This window comes from Cnephaeus nilssonii (assembly GCF_951640355.1).
Source record: "Cnephaeus nilssonii genome assembly, chromosome: 19".
Lineage (NCBI taxonomy): Eukaryota > Metazoa > Chordata > Mammalia > Chiroptera > Vespertilionidae > Cnephaeus > Cnephaeus nilssonii.
The window spans coordinates 19,489,929-19,513,334 of NC_137090.1; the positions used below are offsets into that span (position 1 = coordinate 19,489,929).

Genomic DNA, 23,406 nt, shown 5'->3' on the forward strand with positions numbered 1-23,406 from the left:
TATTTGGAAATCATTCAATGTAATCCAACATATTAATGGTTCAAAGAAGAAAAAGCACATGATCAGATCACTTGATGTAGAAAAAGCATTTAAACAAAATTCTAGATCCATTCATGATTAAAAATTAGAAATACAAAAAAATTACCTCAACTTGATAAAAAAAAAAAATCTACCATCAACATCAATCATCCTTAGTGGTCCAAGACTGACAAGAATACTGACTCTCACCACTCTTAGCCACCATCTTACTAGAAACCAGTCAGTTCGTACAGACTGAAGAGGAAGAAATAAAACTGACTATTCTCAGAAGACATTATTGTCCACTTTAAAAATTCAAAGGAATCTACCAAAAACAAACAAAACAAAACAGAAAACTCCCAGAACTTCATGAGTTTAGCATGGTCATAGTACAAAGTCAAAAAAACAATAATCAATCATAGTTTTATATATATTTATACACTAGCAGTAGACAATTAAAAGCCAAAACTTTAAAAATACTACCAACAATAGCTTTTTAAAAAAATGTTAATACATGATTATTGATTTCAGAGAGGAAGGAAGAGGGGGAGAGAGATAGAAACATCAATGATGAGAGAGACTCATTGATCGGCTGCCTCCTGCATGCCCCTCACTGGGGATCGAGCCCACAACCCGGGCATGTGCCCTTGACCAGAATCGAACCTGGGGCTCTTCAGTCTACAGGTTGACGCTCTATCCACTGACCCAAACCAGCTAGGGCCAACAATAGTTTTTAAAAAGGAAATACTTAAGTATAAATCTAACAAAACAAATACAATGTATGCTGGAACTACAAAATGCTGACGACATCAAATAAGACTCACATAAATGGAAACACATATGTTTATACACTGAAAGACCCAATATGATAAAGATTTCAATTCTATTCCAATTGACCTATAGATTTAATGCAATTCCAAGCAATATTCCAGAGGGTGTGTTTTTTTATAGATATACAGTTTAAAATTTATATGGAAAGTCAAAAGATTTAAAATAGTTAAAACAGCCCTAGCCAAGAGGGAGAGGGAAAGGGAAGAGGGGAGAGGAGAGAAAGGAGAGGGGAAGGGAGGAGGGGAGAGGGGGAGCAGGGGAGAGGGGAGAAGTGGGGGGAGGGGAAAGGGAGAGAAACATTGATCAGTTGCCTCCCACATGTGCCTCCAACCAGGGATTGAACATGAAACCTTGGTATGTGCCCTGACCAGGAACTGAACCTGTCATGCTTTGTCGCACAGGATGCTGCTCCAACCATTGAGCCAACCAGCCAGGGCTCCATGGTTTATGTTTGTGTTTTTTTTAATTGTTTTAAATATATAATCTTGGATTAATAATCAAAGACAACTTTATCAGGGGAACTTTAATCTATTAAGAAATCACTATTTTAAATTTCAAGCAACTTGTACAAGTTGAGGATAGGGAGCAACTAAACAGAATATGAAAATTACTTCCTTTAAATTGGAAAGAATTATATAGTCACAAAAGGGCTTGTACTGACAGCATTAACCCTACATAGCTTTCTCTGGCTTCCTTCTTCAGCAACATAGATGGAAACAGTAAACTATGAAAGTAGATAATCATGGAAATAAATCTTAAGGGCGAAATACTGCAGTGCATTGTAAAAAGGGTTGATAACATTAAATTGTCCTGAAGTCCAGAGGAAGTATAATCCCAAAGCTCAAACAAAGGTAAATTAGAAAGGACTCAGAAGAATGGAAAGAAACCATGGAGTTAATAAATTACATTTGAAAGCAGAATTTAGTACAAAAGGTAATTTCTCTGGATAATTATTCATTTAATATATGATCATTTTGTACCTAATATGGGTGTGGAATAATGCAATGTCACATCAGCCAGTCTCTCTAGCCAGAAATTTCAGAACTAATTATTGCCTTCATTCTTTCCTTTTCCTCGCCACTCTAGTAACTAAATCCTTTCTATTTTACCTCAAAAATATCTTCCTTGTGTATCCTCTTTACTCCTTTAGCCTTTTTATCGTCTCTTAGATTCTACTCATCACAGTCCATTTCATATACTGATGCCAGTCCATTTTATATACTGATGCCAGAGTTACCTTCCTTAAAATGTCATTCATTCATGAAACAATATTACTGAGTGCTTACTATGTGCCAGTCTGGTGCTAAGAATACAGTGGAAAAGTGAATGTATTATAGTTGGAAAGACAGACAAACAAGATAAATAATAAGATAGTGATAATTGCAAGAGTCACAATATAAGAGGGGGGACAAAATAAAAGGACAAATATAAAAAGGGGGCTAAAGTCTTAAATCTGGTAGCCAGGAAAGACCTCAAGGAGGTGACTTCTCAATTAAGTCCCCAATGAAGAAAGGAAGCTAACATTCCAGGCTAAGGGCACAACAAGCATAAAACTCCTAAAGCAGAAGGCTGATATGGCTGAAAAAAAGTGAACAAGAGTTACTTTTACAGGAAATGAATCAGGAACAGTCCTGGCCAGGTGGCTCAGTTGGTTGGAGCACTGTCCCAGGTAACAAAAGGTTGCAAGCTCTATTCCTGGTCAGGGAACATACCTAGGTTGCATGTTCGCTCCCGGGTCCGGGCAGGTACAGGAGGCAACAGATCGATGTCTATCATCTATCTATCTATCTATCTATCTATCTATCTATCTATCTATCTCGCTCTCTCTTTCTCCTCCTTCCTCTCTCTCTCTAAAATCAATTTAAAAAAACATATCCTCAGGTGAGAATTTTTTTTAAATGGTTAAAAGGGTGAACTTCAAACCTGGCCGGTGCTCAGTGGTTAGAGCGTCAGCCCACAGATCAAAGGGTTGAGAGTACAATTCTCAGTCAAGGGCATGTACCTCGGTTTTGGGTTCAATCCCAGACCCCGGCTGGGGCACATGTGGGAGGAAACCAATCAATGTGTCTCTCTCATATTGATTCTTCTCTCTCTTTCTCCCTCCTCTCTCCCTTCCACTTTGTCTGAAAATCAATGGAAAATATATTCTTGGGTGAGAATTTTTTTTTAAAAAAAAAGGTGAATTTCATGTAATATATATTTTAACACAATAAAAAGCCTTAAAAAAATCAATCCATGGCCTGTGATACCAGTGCAACAGTAAACAGTACATCATCCTCACACAAAGCAATTCCTACCTGAGATAAGCTTATAAAGAAACCTTAGAAAACACACGAGGAAATGATCCATCATGAACAAGTCATATTAAACACAAAAGGATCAGCACCCCAAGCATTTAAGGCAGGCGTCCTCAAACTACGGCCCGCGGGCCACATGCGGGTGTTTTTGCCGTTTTGTTCTTTTACTTCAAAATAAGATATGTGCAGTGTGCATAGGAATTTGTTCATAGTTTTTTTTAAACTATAGTCCGGCCCTCCAACGGTCTGAGGGACAGTGAACTGGCCCCCTGTTTAAAAAGTTTGAGGACCCCTGATTTAAGGTAATACAATGATGCAAGAAAACATAAAATCTAACATCTCCATTATATCTCCAGCTCAGGTCTCAATCAAGGGCAGACCCTGATTATCTGAAAAATTAAACGGTATCTTTTGGCCCTGACCAGTGTGGCTCAGTGGATAGAGCGCCGGCCTGCGGACTGAAGGGTCCCGGGTTCGATTCCGGTCAAAGGCATGTACCTTGGTTGCGGGCACATCCCCGGTGGGGGGTGTGCAGGAGGCAGCTGATCGATGTTTCTCTCTCATTGATGTTTCTGACTCTCTCTCCCTCTCCCTTCCTCTCTGTAAAAATCAATAAAATATGTTTTAAAAAAAAAAAAAGGTATCTTTTGGTCATAATGGAAATGTATCCTACAATGCCTTGGATAGTTCCACAAAATGAAGTAGCAATAATGCTCCTACCTCAATAATACCATGGTTTTCCTGGCTCTCTGTCCTAGACATATCTAGTCTAACTATGTGACCACGTAATTATAGTTAGTTTTAATACCTTATAAGTCATCCCCTCCACCAAAATCAGTTGTTTTTCTCATCACTGATTATTCTCATTTATTCTTTTTCCTTACTTGGTGAAAGAAAGACATACAAGTCCAAGAAGTACACAGAGTCCCAAACAAGATAAATCCAAAGAGGCCCACACCAAGACACATCATAATTAAAATACCAAAGGTTAAAGACAGAGAATCTTAAAAGCAGCAAGAAAAAGCAATTAGTTACCTACAAGGGTACTCCCATAAGACTGTCAGCTGATTTCTCAACAGAAACTTTGCAGGCCAGAGGGAGCAGCAAGAAATATTCAGTGATGAACAGCAAGGACCTACAAACAAGATTTACTCTACCCAGCAAAGCTATCATTTAGAATTGAAGGTCAGATAGGAAGCTTCCCAGGCAAGGAAAAGCTAAAGGAGTTCATCACCACCAAACCAGTATTACATGAAATGTTAAAGGGTATTCTTTATGACGAAGAATGAAAAAAAAGAGATAAAAATATATGAACAATACAATAAATAGATATCTATCAACAATTGAATCTAAAAATCAAAATAAACAAGAACAGATTCATAGATACAGAGAACATTTTGATGGTTGCCAGATGGGAGGGGTGTTAGGGGAACAGGTGAAAAAAGTGAAGGGATTTAGCAGTAGAAGTACAAATTAGTAGTTATAGTATAGTCATGGGGGTATAAAGTACACATAGGGAATATAGTCAATAATCTATCTATAATAATAAAAGCATAATATGCTAATTAGACTGGGCGTCCTTCTGGATGACCTTCCAGACAAAGCCGGGGCTATGAGGGCCAAGGCAGCTGCCACAGTGAGCGAGGGGGAGGCTGAGGTAAAGGAGGCAGCCGCTGCAGTGGCAGGGGCAGAGCCCCTTGCATGAATTTCATGCATCGGGCCTCTAGTCCTATCTAATAATAGACAAATATGCAAATTGACCGCACCTTTGCCACGCCCACCAGCCAAGCCACGCCCACCAGCCAATCAGGATGAGTATGCAAATTACACCAACAAAGATGGCGGCTAATTTGCATATCAAGACAGCGTCGAAAGAAGCCAAGAGCTGCAGAAGGGAGTAAAGCTTCGGAGAAGCAAGCAAGCCGGGGGGGAGGAGAAGGGAGGAGCGGAGGCGGGGCCGGGGGAGAAGGGAAAAGCAGGCGGGCTGGCCGAGAAGGCGGGGCGGGCGACAAGGGAGGAGCGGAAGCGGGGCTGGGGGAGAAGGGAAAAGCAGGCGGGCTGGCCGAGAAGGCGGGGCGGGCCACAAGGGAGGAGCGGAGGCGGGGTAGAGTGCAGCAGGAAATCCTATTGCAGGATTTTTCCTGCAACGGGAACGCTAGTATTCTAATAACTATGCATGGTATCAGGTGGGTATAAGATTTTGGGGGGATGATCACTTAGTAAGTTTTAAAATGTCTAGTAACTGGGGTGTACACCTGAAACTATTATATATCAATAGTAATGGCAAAATAAAAAATGACTTGAAAAAGAAAATTTACTTTATGTGTAAACCCAGAAGAAATATGATATGTCTTTCCATTTGTCCAACTCCAATTAGGTTTCTCAAATTTCATGGGAATTTGATGGTTATTATCATTGTGAATGTAATTTTTTCCTCATTTACATTTCTAATCAGTAAATACTGGTAAAGCTGAAAGTACCAATCACCTTGCCAAGTTATATTATTGTCTCTACTAGATATTTACTAGATTCTCTGGGATTTTCACCTCATTTTAAAATAAAGATGACTGTTTTTTCATTTCCAATGTTTGTCATTTTATTTTCTTGTCCTAATTGTATACTAGAACCTTCCAAACAATTATGAAAAAGTGTGGTAACAGGATAAATCTCTAAAGGTTTCTGTTTTAAGAACTGGTTGCTACATTTCCTTATTTAGTATGATGTTTAGATGTTGGATTAGGTAAAAAATTTTCATTATATTTAAAGCACCCTTTTCTATTTTAATGGCTGCTCAGTTTTATAAAATGCTTCTTTTCAAATAGAATGATACAATAATGTGGTTTTTAATTTTTTTCCAATTTAAAAACTTCTGTTAATGTTTTAATATAGAAACATCTTTGCACTCCTGGAATAAATTCTACTTGTTGCAGTAACTTATCAGCATTTATATTTAACTATAAGTTTTACTCGCTTTGCTTGCTTTTCATTCTGCATCTCCTGCCTTCCTCACATTTATTTTTTATTTTGCTAGAAGATGACTTCTAGCAAAATAATTGGTTAGTACTTTTATTTTGCTCCTAACAGCTGTGTTATACTTAGGGTACTTTCTGAGTTTTTGAATACCTGAAATTGACAGTATTTTTCCCCCCTCATACCTAACTGATGCTTTACCAAACAATGAGAAAATGATACCAAATAATGACATTACTTATATCAAAGAAGCACATTTGAACTTTTATTACTTGCACTAGAGGCCCAGTGCACGAAATTCACGCATGATGGGGGAGGGATCCCCTCAGCACAGCCTGCACCCTCTCCAATCTAGAACCCCTCACTGCCGGCAGTCAGACATCTCTCTCACAATCCAGGACCGCTGGCTCCTAATTGCTCACCTGCCTGCCTGCCTGATTGCCCCTAACTGCCCCCCTGCCAGCCTTATCATCCCTAACTGCGCCCCCTGCCAGCCTTATCATCCCTAACCGCCTCTGCCTGCCAGCCTGGTCGCCCCCAACTGACCCCCCTGTCGACCTGGTCGCCCCTCAACTGCCCCCCTGCTGGCCTAGTTGCCCCACGCAGCCTGCTGTTCAGTCATTTGGTTGTCCCTCACTATCCCCCCTGCCAGCCATGATCCAAAGTTAATATAAGAACAAAATAGTCATCCAATTACTCATTAATGACTACAGAAAAAACTGTAATGATAAAAACATTAATGATGTCATTCCACAAATACACTTTTCTTTTTAAGATACAATTTATTTGTGTTTGAAATTCTTGCTTTGGAGTATGTTTGAAAAAACATACTGCTTCTCTACAAATAGGGTTCTTTCCATACAAAATATAAATCACTATTTCATTTATACTCTAAATTATAAACATTAGACAAGAAAAACCACAGAGAAAAATAAATACTAGAATAAGACACTCCCAAATCCTTATTGACATCATTAACTACCTAGTAAATCCAAGGAATTAGCTTTAATGCTACAGAGCTTTGACATGTGTAGAATTAATGATATGATATCTACTAAAGCAGTAGTTAGTCAAAAGTCTAGAATACATTAATTTGTAACTGCTAAAGCACAAAGTTTTTAAAATATTCTTTTTGTTGATTTCAGAGGAAGGACAGAAACATCAATGATGAGAGAAAATCACTGATCAGCTGCCTCCTTCACTCTCCCTGCTGGGGATCGAGCCTGAAACCCGGCATGTGCCCTGACTGGCAATCATGATCTCTTGGTTCATAGGTCAATGCTCAACCATGGAGCCAAATTGGCCAGACTCAAGTAATTTTTTTTTAAAGTGAATGAGCAAGAAGGTGGCATGAGGGAGAGGGGAAAACAGAGTGTGTGTGTATGTATATAGAGAGAATGATAAAGTAAATGCAGTGAAAAGTAAATAATCTGTGAATCTGTGGAGTTCTTTATACTATTGTTGCAACCTTTCAATAAGCATAAAATTATTTCTAATTTTTAAAAAATTAAACTAGCAAATGGAAAGAAGTTTAAGAACTGAAATACATAAAAACTAAAATTAAGAACTGAATATGGCTAAGAATAGTGAAGACTGAATTTATGACTGTAAGATATGTCAAAATAAAATACCCAGCATAAACTAAAGCACAGAGACAAAAGGATAGAAAGAGAATATAAGAGACATAGTTGATATGCATATGGTCTACCAAATGTATAGAAAGAAGAGAGAAAATTTTTTTAATTGAAAATTTGAAGAGAGAATAGATAATTGCTTTCAAAACTGTGAAAGACATCAAGCCACAGATTCAAGATACCCTACAAACATAAATAAATAGAAGAAAAACAAGGATAGGTAAAAAGAAAAACACTCCTAGGCACATCAATATAAATCTAGAAAACTAAAAACAAAGAGAAAAAGAGATAGATTGCCTTTAAAGAGACAGCAATTAAGCTGACAGTTGACTTCTCACCAGAAATAATTCAAGAAGCCAGAAGACAATGAACAATATTTGAAAGAAATAAACTGCCAATCTAGAATTCTACTCCCAGCAAAAATATTCTGCAAGAAGTAAAGGAAAAATAAAGGCATTTTCAGAGAGACAAAATTAAAGGAAATTTGCCACAAGAAAATCCCAACTAAAGGAAATTATAAAGGGTGTTTTCCAGACAAAAAGAAAGGTTATACCATCTAGAAAATGAGGGATGGAGGAAAGAATGAAAATCAATGAAAAGGTCAATATTGGGTAAATCTAAATAATAGTGGCCACATAAAACAACAATATTAATGTCTTGTGGAGTTTAAAATACATATAGATGAAAAGAATCTGAAGTTCTTTCATTGTCCAAGAAGAGGGTAAAAGTACTAATTGATATCAAACTGATTGATGTTTAAATCTTTAAGGTAACCACTGAAAGAATTATAATAGCATATAATTTCCAAGTCTATAGGTGGAGATAGAAAATAATAAAAATATTTTGACCAATCCAAAATAAAGCATGAAAAGGGGGGGGGGGGAAGCATAGAACAGGTAGGACAAGAAGAAAGCACATAGTAATATTTTATATTTAAACCTAAATATAACATTGGTCGAATTAGTATAGATGAACCAACATTACCCTTAAAAGACTTGTCTGAATGAATAAAAAAGGAAACTCAACTATATGCTACTAACAGTATAACATATAGAAATGTTTCAAGTAAAAGAATGGGACAAATCATATCTTGCAAACACCAATCAAAAGAAAGCTGGGATAGTCATCCTAATATCAGACAAAATCAACTTTCAGACAAAAGGCAATATTAGAAATAAAGAGGGACATTTCATTATTGTAAAATAGTCATTTCAACAGGAAGAGATAAAAATTCCAAGTTTCAATGGATATAATAAGATAGCTTCCATATGCATAAAGCCAAAGTGTCAGGAACTAGGAGAAACAGTTCCACAATTATAGTGTGAGATTTAATCACACCTTTCTCAAATAATATTTTTTAAAAATAAGTGAGCATATAAGTGAGGATATAAAATATTAACCAAATTGACCTACATTGCACCCAACAACTGCAGAATCCACAATATTTTCAGGTGCATCCAGAACATTCACCAAATTTGATCATATGCTGAGCTGTAAGGCAAATCTCAAAAAATATTTTAAAAATAATTGAAATAAGCGAATATTCTAGAAAAATTGATTGTACTGTACAAAGAGCTGTTCTTAAAGTGTTAACAAAAATTTTTATTGGCAGTTCATCTCATGGTAAAATTGCATAACAAGTAATGAACCTAAAGCAGTCATATTTTAGCGCAAAAAATTAAAATTTAAAAGCTATCAAGACTACATTATAAAATTTCCAAAAGCCTCCTAATATTTAAATTAAAAAAGGGGGGGATAGTAGAAGAATATCATGTAAGGAAAAATATCCTGTAAGTAAATTACATCTAGAAAATTTTTACTTTAGAAAATTAACTTTCATTTGTAATGCTAACAGCAAGACACCCATGAAAAACACACATGGTGTCAAAACAAGCCAGAGGAAAATCATTTGGGCAAGAAATAAAAAAGGATCCCAAGTCAAATTTATAGAAAATATTCCTTTATTAACTTTTGGTCGAGAATATGTTTGTATATTTTCAGAAAACAACTCCAAGACCATGTGGATTCCTGCAACAGAGAGGAATTGACAGGACTGCTCCAGCCATGAAGACAGAAGAAAAACGGTGCAGAGATGGAAGACGCTGACGACGCCTTGCCATACTAGCAGACAGCAGCTGTGCGTCGCTGAGGGTTGCCCAGGACCAAACTAGAGACGGTCAGACCTGCATCACCACCATTTGTCCACCATCCAGAACTGAAATATCATTGCTGACATGTACACATAAGGAACTGTTTGACATTGAAATTGGGACTCAAAAGAACTGTTGGCCCAGAAAGAAACTCACTACAGACTGATTCATTTGCCTCTCAGCATAAAACCATTATGGCTTGTCTCATTTTCGGTTCTTATAAGTGTATTTCTTGTATCACATGATCTCACGCATCTAGGGGAAATAATGAACAACATAAACTGATGAACAAAAACAGACCCGGAGACAGGGAAGCATCGATCAGACTGTCAAACCTCAGAGGGAAGGTAGGGGAGGGTGGGGGAAAGGGAGAGAGATCAACCAAAGGACTTGTATGCATGCATATAAGCCTAACCAGTGGTCGCGGACAACAGGGGGGTGGGGGCATACGTGGGGAGGGGTTTGGGATGGGAATGGGGGGATGAGGACAATTATGTGATATCATAATCAATAAAGAAATTTAAAAAAAAATAAAGACAAGAGTAGATCAGGTAAAAAAATAATAATAATAATATAGGATAGGTTCTCTGATAACAATACAGTCAAGCTATGTTAATAATAAGATAACCAGGAAACTATCAACTGTTTAGAAATTAACAATTATCTATGGGTCAAGAAGAAATCACAAGGGGAGTTAAAAACAGTTTTAAATGAATGATAATGAATATACTACCAATATAAACTTGTAAAATGCAGAAAAATAAGAAAATTGAAAATATTAAAAGAATATAATAAATATCTACAACCCATTAACAGAAATCATTCAGTATATTTTTCTTCACTATTTCTCCCAATATGTAAATTTTAGGTTTATTTTTATCATGAAAGCCCAGGAACTACTTTGTTCTTTAAAAAAAATTTATAAACTTGATTGTAGTGACTGTAGAAATCTTCAATTTATATTTTACTTTCTATATAACCCTTTAAGGACAGTTCCTATTTTTATAGTCTCAATCCCCAGAGTGTCTAGGGCTAAAATAATTTCACATGTTAATCCAAAAAGTAAATTTAGGTCTAGAATGTTTTTAATAAGTAGTGCACAGAAGTATTACTCTTTTACATATTAGAAGTAAATATTTCTCTTCACATACTTTTCTTTTACCTGACTGTTCCTGGTAAGTTTCAAGTGTTCCTACCTCTTAACCCTTTGCACTCGCTTGCTTTTTTCTCAATTCCTTTATTCTACTCGGGATTTAATTTTTTAAATACCCCAGATTTTACAAAGCGCAGCAGTAGAATAAAAAACTGGAGTTTCTTTTCATACAAACTTATTTATTTGGATTTATTTATATTTCAAATTATTGATACATTCAAAGAGTAATTTTAATCTCAACATCCGAGTGCAAAAGGTTAATAGAGTATAATAGCCTTTAGGAATATAAACTTTCTTTTTTTCTAAATTAAATAAGCCATTTAATAAACAAATAAAGTGTTGTAGTATTAATTCAGATCCCTAATAGAACTCACTTTTCTAAAATATCATACCAAATAAATGTAGTCTGGTCACTTACCACTTGATCTGTTTTTACGACTTGATTTCCCTCCAGTAAGAAGCATCTTGAGACTATTCCGAAACATGGTTGTGCTATTCTGGTACTCACAAAACTACAAAATAAAATGTGGGAAAATACATTAGGAAACTCGATTTTCTATTCAAAATTCAGAATTAATTTTTCTATTTTGTTGTTTAAAGTATTACAAATAGTAGTACATATAGTAGTACATATGTCTCCTTTTTTTTTCTTCCCATTGGCCTTCCCTGGCCTCCCCTACCCCCCAGTACATGCTCTCACTCCCCACCCCATTGGTTATGCTTATATTTTAAATGCACTATAAGGAATTAACTATGTTTTAAAACACAGTACAAAAATTATAACTAAATGACAAAAACATTTAATTAATTAATTAATATTAATTTAATGTATAAACATTTCCTCACAAGTATATTATAATACTTTGAGTACCCTAAGAGATAAAGGTAGCACCCTGGCCGGTGTGGCTCAGTTGGTTGAACTTTTGCCCCAGGCCCCAGGAGGTGGCCGGTTCAACTGCCCGTCAGGGCACATGCCCAGGTGCAGGCTCAATCCCCAGTAGGGGTGTGCAGGAGGCAGCAAATCGATATTTCTATCTCTCTCTCTCTGAAATCTTTCTTTCTCTTTTTAAACATATTTTTAAAAAGAGAAAGATAAAGGTAGTTATCACTGAGGGTACAGAGAAACAGAAAAGAGAATGAGGTAGCTATAAATACAGTCTACCTTTTTCTTTTTTTAAATATATTTTGTTGATTTTTTACAGAGAGGAAGGGAGAGGGATAGAGAGTTAGAAACATCGATGAGAGAGAAACATCGGTCAGCTGCCTCCTGCACACCCCCTACTGGGGATGTGCCCGCAACCAAGGTACATGCCCTTGACCGGAATCGAACCTGGGACCCTTGAGTCCACAGGCCGACGCTCCATCCACTGAGCCAAACCGGTTAGGGCCAGTCTACCTTTTTCATTTGACTCTCCAATTTTCCCATATTTTCCAATTTTCCAACACAGACACCCAAAGGTTTAAGAGTCTAGAAACTTACAGCCGCTGCAGATTTTCCATTGGTCAAGCCAGAATTCTACCTCACAAGACTACTGATATACATGAATCAGTGCCTTTCCTCTTTATTTCCCACTCCTATCAAAAAAAAAAATAAAAAAATTCTTCCAATTGTAATTTGTCCTCTCTCATGTTCTCAAAGACTTTTATCCAAAAATAATCTTCCTTTTCTTTCTCACTCAATTTTTTTCTCTGTACTGAGTCATTCCAATCATAACATAAACATGCTAGTATGTCCTAACCAAATACAAACAAACCCCTCTCTTTATTCCCACATGGTCCAATTACTGCTCCTATATCCTTGCTCTTCATAGAAAAATTTCCCCAAAGTGTTGTCAGTACTTGGTGTCTTAAGCAGATTGAACAGAGTAAATATCAACTAAAACAGAGGTTAACAGAAAATATCCAAACCAAAGCAGAGATAACAGTTGAATCTATAGAAACCAGTGTAAGGGGCATATATGGAATCCATTGAAGATTCTAACATCCATATCATTGAAATTCCAGAAAGAGAGAGGAAATAAGGAACATTTGCAGTGGTAAAAACCAAAAATGTTTTAACATTGATGAGAAACATAGTCACATCTTTCAACAGCGAGAAGAAAAAATAAACACATTTAAAGAAGCAAGAATCAGTATACTGAAAGATAACTTTCAAAAGTCATGATGAATGGCAAAAAACAATGAAATTACTTCTTAAAAATTCTGAAAGAAATAGATGCCAATCAAAAAACTTATTCACTGTTAAAAATGTTTGAAAATGAAACAAAAGTGATTTCAGAAAATAATTCAAATAATTTATCAGTAAAAGAAATACAAAAAGGGAGAAAGGGAGTTCTTCCAACAGAAGAAAAAGGATACAAGAAAGAAACACCATAGGAATGCAAAAAGAAAGAGCCATGGTAAAGGTAAATATGTTGACAAATATGAATAAACAATGACTGTAAAAATAATTACTAGCTTAAGTTTAAAACAAATGTTGATTTAAAATATATGACAACAAAAACAAAAAAGTCAGGAGTGGGGTAAATTGAATTAAAGTTTCTAAGACACCTGCATTGTGCAGAAAGTGGCCGAAGTAACCATTTTACACTACACTGTGATAACTCAAACTTCATGTAGTAATTTCTAGGATAGCTGTTAAAAGCTAATAAAGGTGACAAAAAGAATAGTTAAAATATTTGATTGAATCAAAAAAAGTAAGAATTGAGAGGAAAAGTATAGTGCCTGTGGATAAAATATAAAATAAATAGTAGATGGTAGCTTTAAACTCAAAATTATCCGTTATTATGTTAAATATGCACTCCACTAAAAGACTATTTATGTAATAAAGCAATCATAGCAAAATGTTAACAGTAGATTCTAACTAATGGATATATATATGTGAACTAAAATTATGTTAAATTTTCTATATGTTTTAAATTGTTTATGTAATATAAAAACACACTCCTACAATGAAAACTCTTGGCCCAGATGATTTCAACAATACATTCTACCAGCAATTAAGGAAGAAATAATATCAATCTTGCACAAACTGTTCCAGAGAGTAGAAAAATAGAGAACATTTCCAAATGTGTTTTCTAAAAAAAGCATAAGCTTGATAACAAAAGACAGCAAGGTCCAAGAAAGAAATATTACAGACTTCTCTGTTGACACAGATGCAAAAATCCTAAGTAAAATATTGGCAAAAATCACATCTATTAATATACTGATCAGGACTAAGTGGGGGTTTAATCCAGAAATGCAAAAATAATTTAATACATAAAAATCAATAAAATTTACCACATCAAGAGAAATCATCAATAGATGAAGCACATAAAATTTAACATTCATTTATGATTTTTTTAAAAACTAGTACAAAATAAGAAATCAAAGAGAAATTCCTTCATATTACAAAAGTGTATCTTTCAGCGAAGCTCAGTGATTGAGCATCGACCTATGAACCAGGAAGTCACAGTTTGATTTCCAGTCAGGGCATATGCCCGGGTTGCGGGCCCAATCCCCAGTGTGTGACATGCAGGAGGCAGCCAATCAATGATTCTCTCTCATCATTGAAGTTTCTATGTCTCTCTCCCTCTCCCTTCTTCTCTTAAATCAATAAATATATATTTAAAAAAAACAATTAATAATAGCAAACATTGTACTTAATGGTGAATGATTGAAAATATTTCCCAAGATTGAAGAATGTGACTTGTACTCAACATAGTCCTGGAAGTCTTAGCCAGTACAAAAAGGTAAGAACATAAAACAGAAAGTATAAAGAATGGAAAGAAAATATTAAAAATGCCGCTTTTACAGACAATATGGTTTACTTGGAAAACCTAAAAGAATTTATAAACTATTGGAATTAAGTGAATTTAGCAAGATCACAAGATATAATGTAAAACATAAAGACTAAGGTGAATACCATAAAATAACTTACCCTTTTTATTAGTAAAGACTAGTGGCCTGGTGCACGAAATTCGTGCACAGAGGGGGGAGGTTTCCCTCAGCCCAGCCTGCACCCTCTCCAATTGGGGACGCTTTTGGGGATGTCTGACAGTCGGACATCCCTCTCGCAATCTGGGACCACTGGCTCCTAACCACTCACTGGCCTGCCTGCCTGATCGCCCCTAACTGCCTCTGCCTGCCTGCCTGATCACCCCTAACCACCTCTGCCTGCCTGCCTGATCACCCCTAACTGTTCCCCTGCTGGCCTAATTGCCCCTAACTGCCTCTGCCTTGCTCCACACCCGGGACCCGGGCTTCCCTCCCTCTGGCCAGCCATAGGCACCCAGGACCTGGGCCAGCTTCACCCAAGCCAGCTACAGCCACAGGGGACCGTGGGCGGGTGGCTTTGCCCAGACTGCAGCTGCAGGCACCCGGGACCACAGGGCGTGCGGCTTGTCCCTCTCCCAGGCTGCAGCTTGGCTGGTCCCCATTCCTCTCTCCCCAGTGTTGAGTATCTGAGCCATTATGGCATTATGGCGTAATGACTATTTGCATATTAGCTCTTTATTACATAGGATTTTAACTTGTCACAGTCTGTCTTCAAGTGGATATTATACTACTTCACATCTTTATTTTCTTTTCTTTTTAAAATATATTTTATTGATTTTTTACAGAGAGGAAGGGAGAGGGATAGAGAGCTAGAAACATCGATGAGAGAGAAACATCGACCAGCTGCCTCATGCACACCCCCTACCGGGGATGTACCCGCAACCAAGGTACATGCCCTTGACCGGAATTGAACCTGGGACCTTTCAGTCCGCAGGCCGACGCTCTATCCACTGAGCCAAACTGGTTTTGGCCTACTTCACATCTTGTTTAGAAACTTCACTGTAACAAAATTCCATTTTTCCCAGGCAATCTTTGTGCTATTGTTGTCAAGTATTTTACTTTCACAGATGTTATAAAACTGACATTACATTATTATTTGTTTAAATAGTTAATTATCTTTAAATATATTTAAATAATAAGAAACTTCTATTATATTTTTTCCTATGCATTTACTGTCTTTGGTGTTTTCCATTTCTTGGCATAGATCATTATTTGTATCTGGTACAATTTTATTTCTGCTTGCAGGACTTCTTTTAACATTTCTTACACTACAAATCTGCTGGTCATAAAGAAAATTCAATCTTTTATATATGAAAAATATATTTTAATTATTTTTAAAAATAATTTCACTCAGTCTAGAATTATAAATTGAAAGGATTTTCCCCCCTTGTGAGTACTTTAATGATGATACTCTACTATCTTCTCCCTTACACTGTTTCTGATGAGAAATATTTTGTAATCCTTATGTTTATTCCTGTGTATAGTGTGTCTCTTTTCTTCTGACTACTTAAAAGATTTTTCTTTTCATCATTGGTGTTGAGCAATATGATTTTTATGTGTCTTGATGTAGCTTTCTTTATGTCCTGTGCTTACTATTCACTGAGCTTCTTTGATCTGTGGATTTATATTTTTTATCATATTTTGCTAAATTTGGAAATTTTTGAATCATTCTTTCTTCAGATGATTATATATATATATAAAGTTCGGGTCTCTAGAGGAGGCTGGGGAGGAAGAGGAGTGAACCAAACCCAAACCGTAGGGTCAGGACCTCAGCAGGCAATTGAGTACGGGACAGCCAGCAGGGCCATCCCTGCAGTAGCCAGTTCATGACCAGCTGCCTGAGACTGGCTCATTCCTGGGCTGGGTGGTTTCATGCATCTGCTCCGTGCTGCCCAGCAGTGCGGTGCCTGTCAGGGCTGTGCGTAGCTTATGGGGAAGGCACGGCCTGGGGAGTCAGAGCCTTGATCCCGCGCAGTAACCAGATCTGGGCACTGGGAATGTGGCCAGTACTCTGCACCCTGAGTCGCCCCATTGTTGCGTCCCCGGAGCAGTCATGGTGCCTTCTTCCATCACAGTCCCCTAAGCTCGCAGCGATGGAGGTGTGCTGTCATAGGTTTGGGTGAACAGAACATGGAAGACCCGTGGGTGATAGCAGGCTCTGGGTGCTGGCTGGGGAGGCGGTCATGTGGGTTTGCGTAAAGCGCTCACAGTCACAGCTTTGGAAGCCTCTTTCTTAGTTTCTCAGAGAATTCGATTGTAAGGAAATGCAGGTCTCGTCCTGTGTTGCGGTTTCCATGGGAAACCTCGCTATTGGGAGTGTCAGAGGGGTTGGCCGGGAGCGCCTGCAGCAGAGAGACACCCTTCTCCCGTAACCTCTTTGCAGGTGGACTGGTCGCCAGATGCCCGGGAACTGCTCAGCGGATCCCTGGTTAGAAAGGGCGGGGATTGGGGAGAGGAGGAGGAGCCAAGCTGCCTCTTCTCCACCTGCCGGAAGGCGCGGAGCCCGAGGCATGATCTCCAGCCCGCTCACCTGCCCCAGGAGGCTACTTCCAGAGAGACAATGAAGGCCAGGCTCTGCTCCTGTGTCCTAGTAGGTCTGAAAAGTAGGAGGCAGAGCCGTGCTCTCACCTGGGCTTCGGGGCAGCGGCATCCTGGTTCTCAGCAGAGATGGTAGCCCTGGGGTCGGACCACTCCTCGAGGAGTGGTTGGAACCGCGTGTAGGAGCCGCTGGCGCAGGCGCACCCTTGGGAGGCAGATACAGCAGGCAAACCATCGGACCTTGTTGCCTGGGCGACGATGCCAGTGTCCTGCCCTGCCCACTAGCCGCTCCGTGCCTTCGCGTGTGCAAGCTACCCACAGGCCCGCCATCTTTGTTGGGTTAATTTGCATACTCACTCCTGATTGGCTGTGGGTGTAGCAGAGGTACGGTCAGTTTACATGTTTGTCTATTATTAGGTAAGATAAATATGGCAATGAATCCTAAAAAGAATATTTCAAGCATTTATGAAATATTCCTTTTATAGATTCATCTTGAGATCTATTCCAATTCCTCTCTGAAATCAATATAAATATATATAGTTTTAAAAATGTATGGGGAGGGGGAGGGAGATATCCTGGTTTAGTGGACACTATGATGTCCCACACAGATCCCCATTACAGTATCAGTACATCCATCCCCCCCCCCCCCGCCCAGGTTTTAATGGCTCATAGCTGCCCCCCCCCCCCCCCAGAATTGCTCTATGCTGACCAGAGACACCAATGGCTTTTCACACAAGGGTACAAGAGACCAGCTGCTTTAACTCAGTGATACACAACTTGGTGGTATGATTTACGTTCCATTGCTCTCACCCATCTCTTCCTATCTTTTAATTTTCTTCAAATACTTATCTCTAAATAATGTTAAATACCTATTTGTTTATTGTCAGTTACCCCTAGAATATAAACTATTTGTTTATTGTCAGTTCTCACTAGAATATAAACTCCACAATGGCATAGGAGCTGCTTGTTTATTTACTGCTGCAAGTCCATAACCAGAGAACAATAGTGCCTGCTAAGTAGGTGCCAAATAAATATTTATTGAATTAATGAATTATATTTCCTCAGTTTGTATTTGATTTGTCCAAGTCAAATCCCTTACAGAGAAACCTGATCTTACTCTTTTTATCCTCAATGCTATCTCCTGGAGGTTCTCAATACTTCTTGAATGAGTAAATGAATGAATGAATAACTGAGCAAAGACTTGATTCATCAGATTAGTAACCTGGTAAAGATGTAAGGAGATACAATATAAGTAACCTTCAATAGACAAGACCAGGTTATGAATTAACTAGAACAATGGGGAATACTTAGGGTGATCATGCAACAGAGATAGTCAGGGAAAGGCAAAGAAATTCTAGGCAAGTTCAAATTTTTATCTGAGGAAAACCCAAGAAAATTCTAGTCATACTTCAAACTTTTGCCTCAGTCAGATCTTACATATATATATATTACATATATATATACACACATACATATATACATATATATACACACACAAACACACACATATATATACATATATATATATACACACACACACACACATATATATATATATGTACACTTCTTCAAAGTTTCAAATGAAAAAAATTTATAAGCACAGATTATTATTAGGACAAATTATTTTAAATTACTAAGATAGGAGTCAAAAAGAATAAAAATCCCACATCTAAAAATAAACCAAGATAACATTCTAAAGTTAATTTAAATGAAAAAATGCTGATGGGTGGAATAAATTAATTATAATGATGATCACTTTTTTGAAGTGTAGAGGGTTTTGTCTTCACTAATTCTAAAACATTCTATAAAACTTGACTGAAATGCATAAAGAATGAAATGAAACATATACTTATTTAAAGCTAATTATCCATCTCATAGTTACATTTTAGTAAAATGACTTTCTTATTCAAATTAACACATCACTAGGAAATTTGCTGTAATAAAATATAGAAATTCCACAAAATTGAAGCTAAGTAGGAAGTGGCAGTTTGAGCTAATTGGATTAATGACAGCAATATATGGATAAATTATATCCTACTCTTCCAAATTTTATACCCAAATTTTAAAATTATAACTCTCTCAGGAGAAATCATTAAATATCTGACAAGTGAATCTCTGGCAGAATAACAACAAACAGCCCATTCTCAGGCCCCAATCATTTCTAACTGTCATTTACTTAATTAATACAAACATTATGTTTTCTTTTTTTTTTTTTTATAAAGTGGCATTTTAAATGCATTTTTTTAATGTATTTTATTGATTTTTTACAGAGAGGAAGGGAGAGAGATAGAAAGTTAGAAACATCGATGAGAGAGAAACATCGATCAGCTGCCTCCTGCACACCCCCCACTGGGGATGTGCCCGCAACCAAGGTACATGCCCTTGACCGGAATAGAACCCGGGACCTTCCAGTCCGCAGGCCGACGCTCTATCCACTGAGCCAAACCGGTTTCGGCAACACTATGTTTTCTATATGACCTCTAAGCTTTTATATTTGTGACACCTGGTCTAAACCATTTAGGTGAAGTGTTAACTATTCTCCTCTAAATGGTCCACCAAGGCTGGATACTCATCTCTTATCTCAACATCTTCTTACACTATCTTATTAGTAGACAATCAATTTTCATCTTCAGTCTTCATCTCTCCTACCTATCTAAAGCCTTTTCTTACCCTATTATTCAAAACAGGAGCACAATATCTCCCCTGCATTAAGTGTTTATGTAAAGCTAGAGGCCGGTGCACTAATTTGTGCACCAGTGGGGTCCCTCGGTCTGGTCTGTGGGATTGGGCCTAAACCGGCAGTCAGACATCCCCCAAGGGGTCCCAGATTGGAGAGGGTGCAGGCTGGGCTGAGGGACACCCAGTATAGGATAATGTAATCAAAATAACTATTAAGCACTTCTGCACAATTCAAGCTAAGTAACCACAGTACTCCCTTTAACTTTTCTTTTTAGAATATTTTCCATTCTATTAATCAGCTTTAAAAACAACAACACTCTTTTTCTATATTCTTTTCCACTTTGAGTAGCTTGGTATTATTTTTTATTCTCATTTTTGGAAATGATTTATTCTTACTTTTTTCTTTGTTTTACAATTCTAGAAACAAGTCCCTTGACATCAGAACTGTGCCTTATAGGTTAATTATGTAATTAAAATGCTTTTAAACTTCTATAGGATCTGAAGAAAATGTTCTAAATAGTAAGAAAATAAAAAAGTAATAGAAAAATTCAATCAAAAAACTTGTATGCATATATGTATAACCCATGGACACAGACAATAGGGTGGGGTGGTGAAGGCCTTGGGGGTGGGGGGTAGTCAGGCTAGAAGAGGTCAATGGGGAAAAAAGGGGACATATGTAATACCTTCAACAATAAATATTTAAGAAAAAAATAAGTAATAAACTAAGATATTGTCTGTAGAACTCTAATTACAAAAAACAAGAATGCATACCATGCCATCTTTCCTTACCCAGGCAAACAACAAAATCTCCTTTCTTTTTTTTAATATCCTCACCTGAGGATATGTTTTTATTGATTTTAGAAAGAGAGGAAGAGAGAGAAACATCGATGTGAGGGAGAAACTTCCATCAGTTGCCTCCCGTACACACCCCAGCCATTTGAGTTTTATGAATGAGGTAAATTATTATCCAAAAATGTAGGGAATATGTATAGAGGTACCTTTATATAGGTTGATAAAAAAAAGCCTCATACATGTCCTTACCAGCATTAAACTGAATATCAGAGGGCAGCAATAGTAACCCTTAAACTATGATCTCTGTATTCATAATTGGCAGTGCATAATCAACAGCCTTAGACTACTAAGGCAATGTCTAGAAGGAGTAGAGGTCAAGTGAGTTCTGTATATATATCTGGAGCAGCCTTCATTTACATAGCTTTAAAATCTCAGCCATTGCTCTCAAATGAAAGTGGTATATTGATATAGAGTGGGAAGATCTGTATCATCTTACAGTAATAAAGAGGAAAAAATGAACAGTGAACCCTTCTGATAGGAAAGACTAAAAGTAATATTCTCTATTTCAGTAATGGCAGAAATTATCACTAATTAATGGGATCCTATATAATAAATAGGTAATATGCAAATGGACCCTCATGCCCTCGTGTCACAAGATGGCTGCCCCCATGTTGTCACAAGATGGCCACCTCCACGTCGTCACAAGATGGTTGCCACAAGATGGCAGCGCCACATCATCACAAGATGGTCGCCACAAGATGGCTACCCCCATGTTGTCACAAGATGGGTGCCCCATGTCATCACAAGATGGCCACCTCGTCGTCACAAGATGGTTGCCCCCACATCATCACAAAATAGCCGCTACAAGATGGCCACCCCCACATTGTCATAAGATGGCTGCCACAAGATGGCCGCCCTCACGTCATCACAAGATGGCCACCCCCACATTGTCACAAGATGGCTAGCAGGGGAGGGCAGTTGGGGGCGAACAGGCCTGTAGGGGAGGACAGTTGGGGATGACGGGCTGGCAGGGGAGCAGTTAGGTGTCAATCAGGCCGGCAAGGGAGCAGTTAGGCGTCCATCAGGCCGGCAGGGGAGTGGTTAGGGGCTATCAGGCAGGCAGGCAGGCGAGTTGTTAGGAGCCAGCAGTCCCGAATTGTGAGAGGGATATCCAGCAGCTGGACATCCCTCAAGGGGTCCCAGATTGGAGGGTGCAGGCTGGGCTGAGGGACACACCCCCCTAGTGCACAAATTTCATGCACCAGGCCTCTAGTATTATATAAGGTACTATAGTGCTCCAATAAATGAGTTTTGGAAACAGCTGTATACTATCTCAGAAATATTGTCCAATAACGCAGAAGGATACTTGACAGCTTATATAGTACTAGTAGCCCTGCGCACGAATCCATGCGCCAGTAGCTCTCTGCAGGGCCTGGCTGTTCTGCGCCCGCTCCCCAGAGGCTCTCCGCGGCCTAGAGGCCCATCCATGCCCCAGCCTGGCCACAGGCCCATCCGTGGCTGGGCACAGAACGCTCACACTGCCCGCTCTCAGCAGCCGCCCCCCCCTCCGAGACTGGAGGACTCCAGCGGGCTGAGAGGACTGGGCGCCGCCATCTTGTGGCTATGGGCGCTGCCATCTTTGTGACGGAGTGATGGTTAATTTGCATATTACCCTTTTATTAGATAGGACAAGCAAACCAGGGCCAGAACTGGCAAAGAGAATAGGGAGGGGAGCCATCACTGCCTGCCAACTGACATTAATAAATAGAGATTAGCCAGTAGTGCTCCAAGAGGGACCAGAGAAGAGCCTCATTCACTGGCCATGTTTAGCAACACAAATCACCATTCCACAAGAAAGCAGGACACAGTGATCATAAGGTGAGAGAAGGGATACACAAGGCCACAGAGTGGGGTTCTTTTCAAAGAAAAGTAAGACCTCCCACTACTGTACATGGAAGCAATGAGTTCCCTTCCACAGACTTTAATGCACGAGCCTCAGATTGGGAATTGTGCCTGTTATATATCTAGGGCAAGAATATGAGAATGGTATCAGTCCTGCAGAAGGATGGGTACGGCTTGAATAAGAGGCACAGTGGGAAGGGCGGAGAGAAATCTACTAGAATGGCAACATTTCTTCTGGAACAGGAAATCCAACCAAAATTCTGATCTATCATAAACTGAGGGTGCCCAGAAAGAACACATTCTATGTGGCCTAAGAATGCCACATAGTTTCAGTGGAGTAATGATCCTACTGATTAAAGTCAGTAGAAAATTAAGTATTCTCTTAAGGAGTCGCAGGGTTCAAACTGAGGAAGAGAGTAGCAGGACTGAGTTGTCTCACTGATTTCTATCCATCCATCTGTACTGATTTAACTCTTTTTTTTTAAATATATTTTATTGATTTTTTACAGAGATGAAGAGAGAGGGATAGAGAGTTAGAAACATCGATGAGAGAGAGACATCGATCAGCTGCCTCCTGCACAACCCTCACTGGGGATGTGCCTGCAACCAAGGTACATGCCCTTGAC

At 38.4% G+C, this 23,406-nt stretch overlaps 1 protein-coding gene across 7 annotated transcripts in view; it reads right to left on the reverse strand.

Annotated features, from left to right (window-relative positions):
• TANC2 (tetratricopeptide repeat, ankyrin repeat and coiled-coil containing 2) overlaps nucleotides 1–23,406 on the reverse strand; it is a 281,058-nt gene that overhangs the window by 224,944 nt on the left and 32,708 nt on the right. For all 7 annotated transcript variants that reach the window (XM_079798830.1, XM_079798833.1, XM_079798832.1 and 4 more), the window contains exon 2: nucleotides 11,472–11,565. In XM_079798830.1, coding sequence (XP_079654956.1) covers nucleotides 11,472–11,538 — 67 coding nt within the window. In that variant the 5' untranslated portion in view covers nucleotides 11,539–11,565. The remainder of the gene's footprint in view (nucleotides 1–11,471; nucleotides 11,566–23,406) is intronic.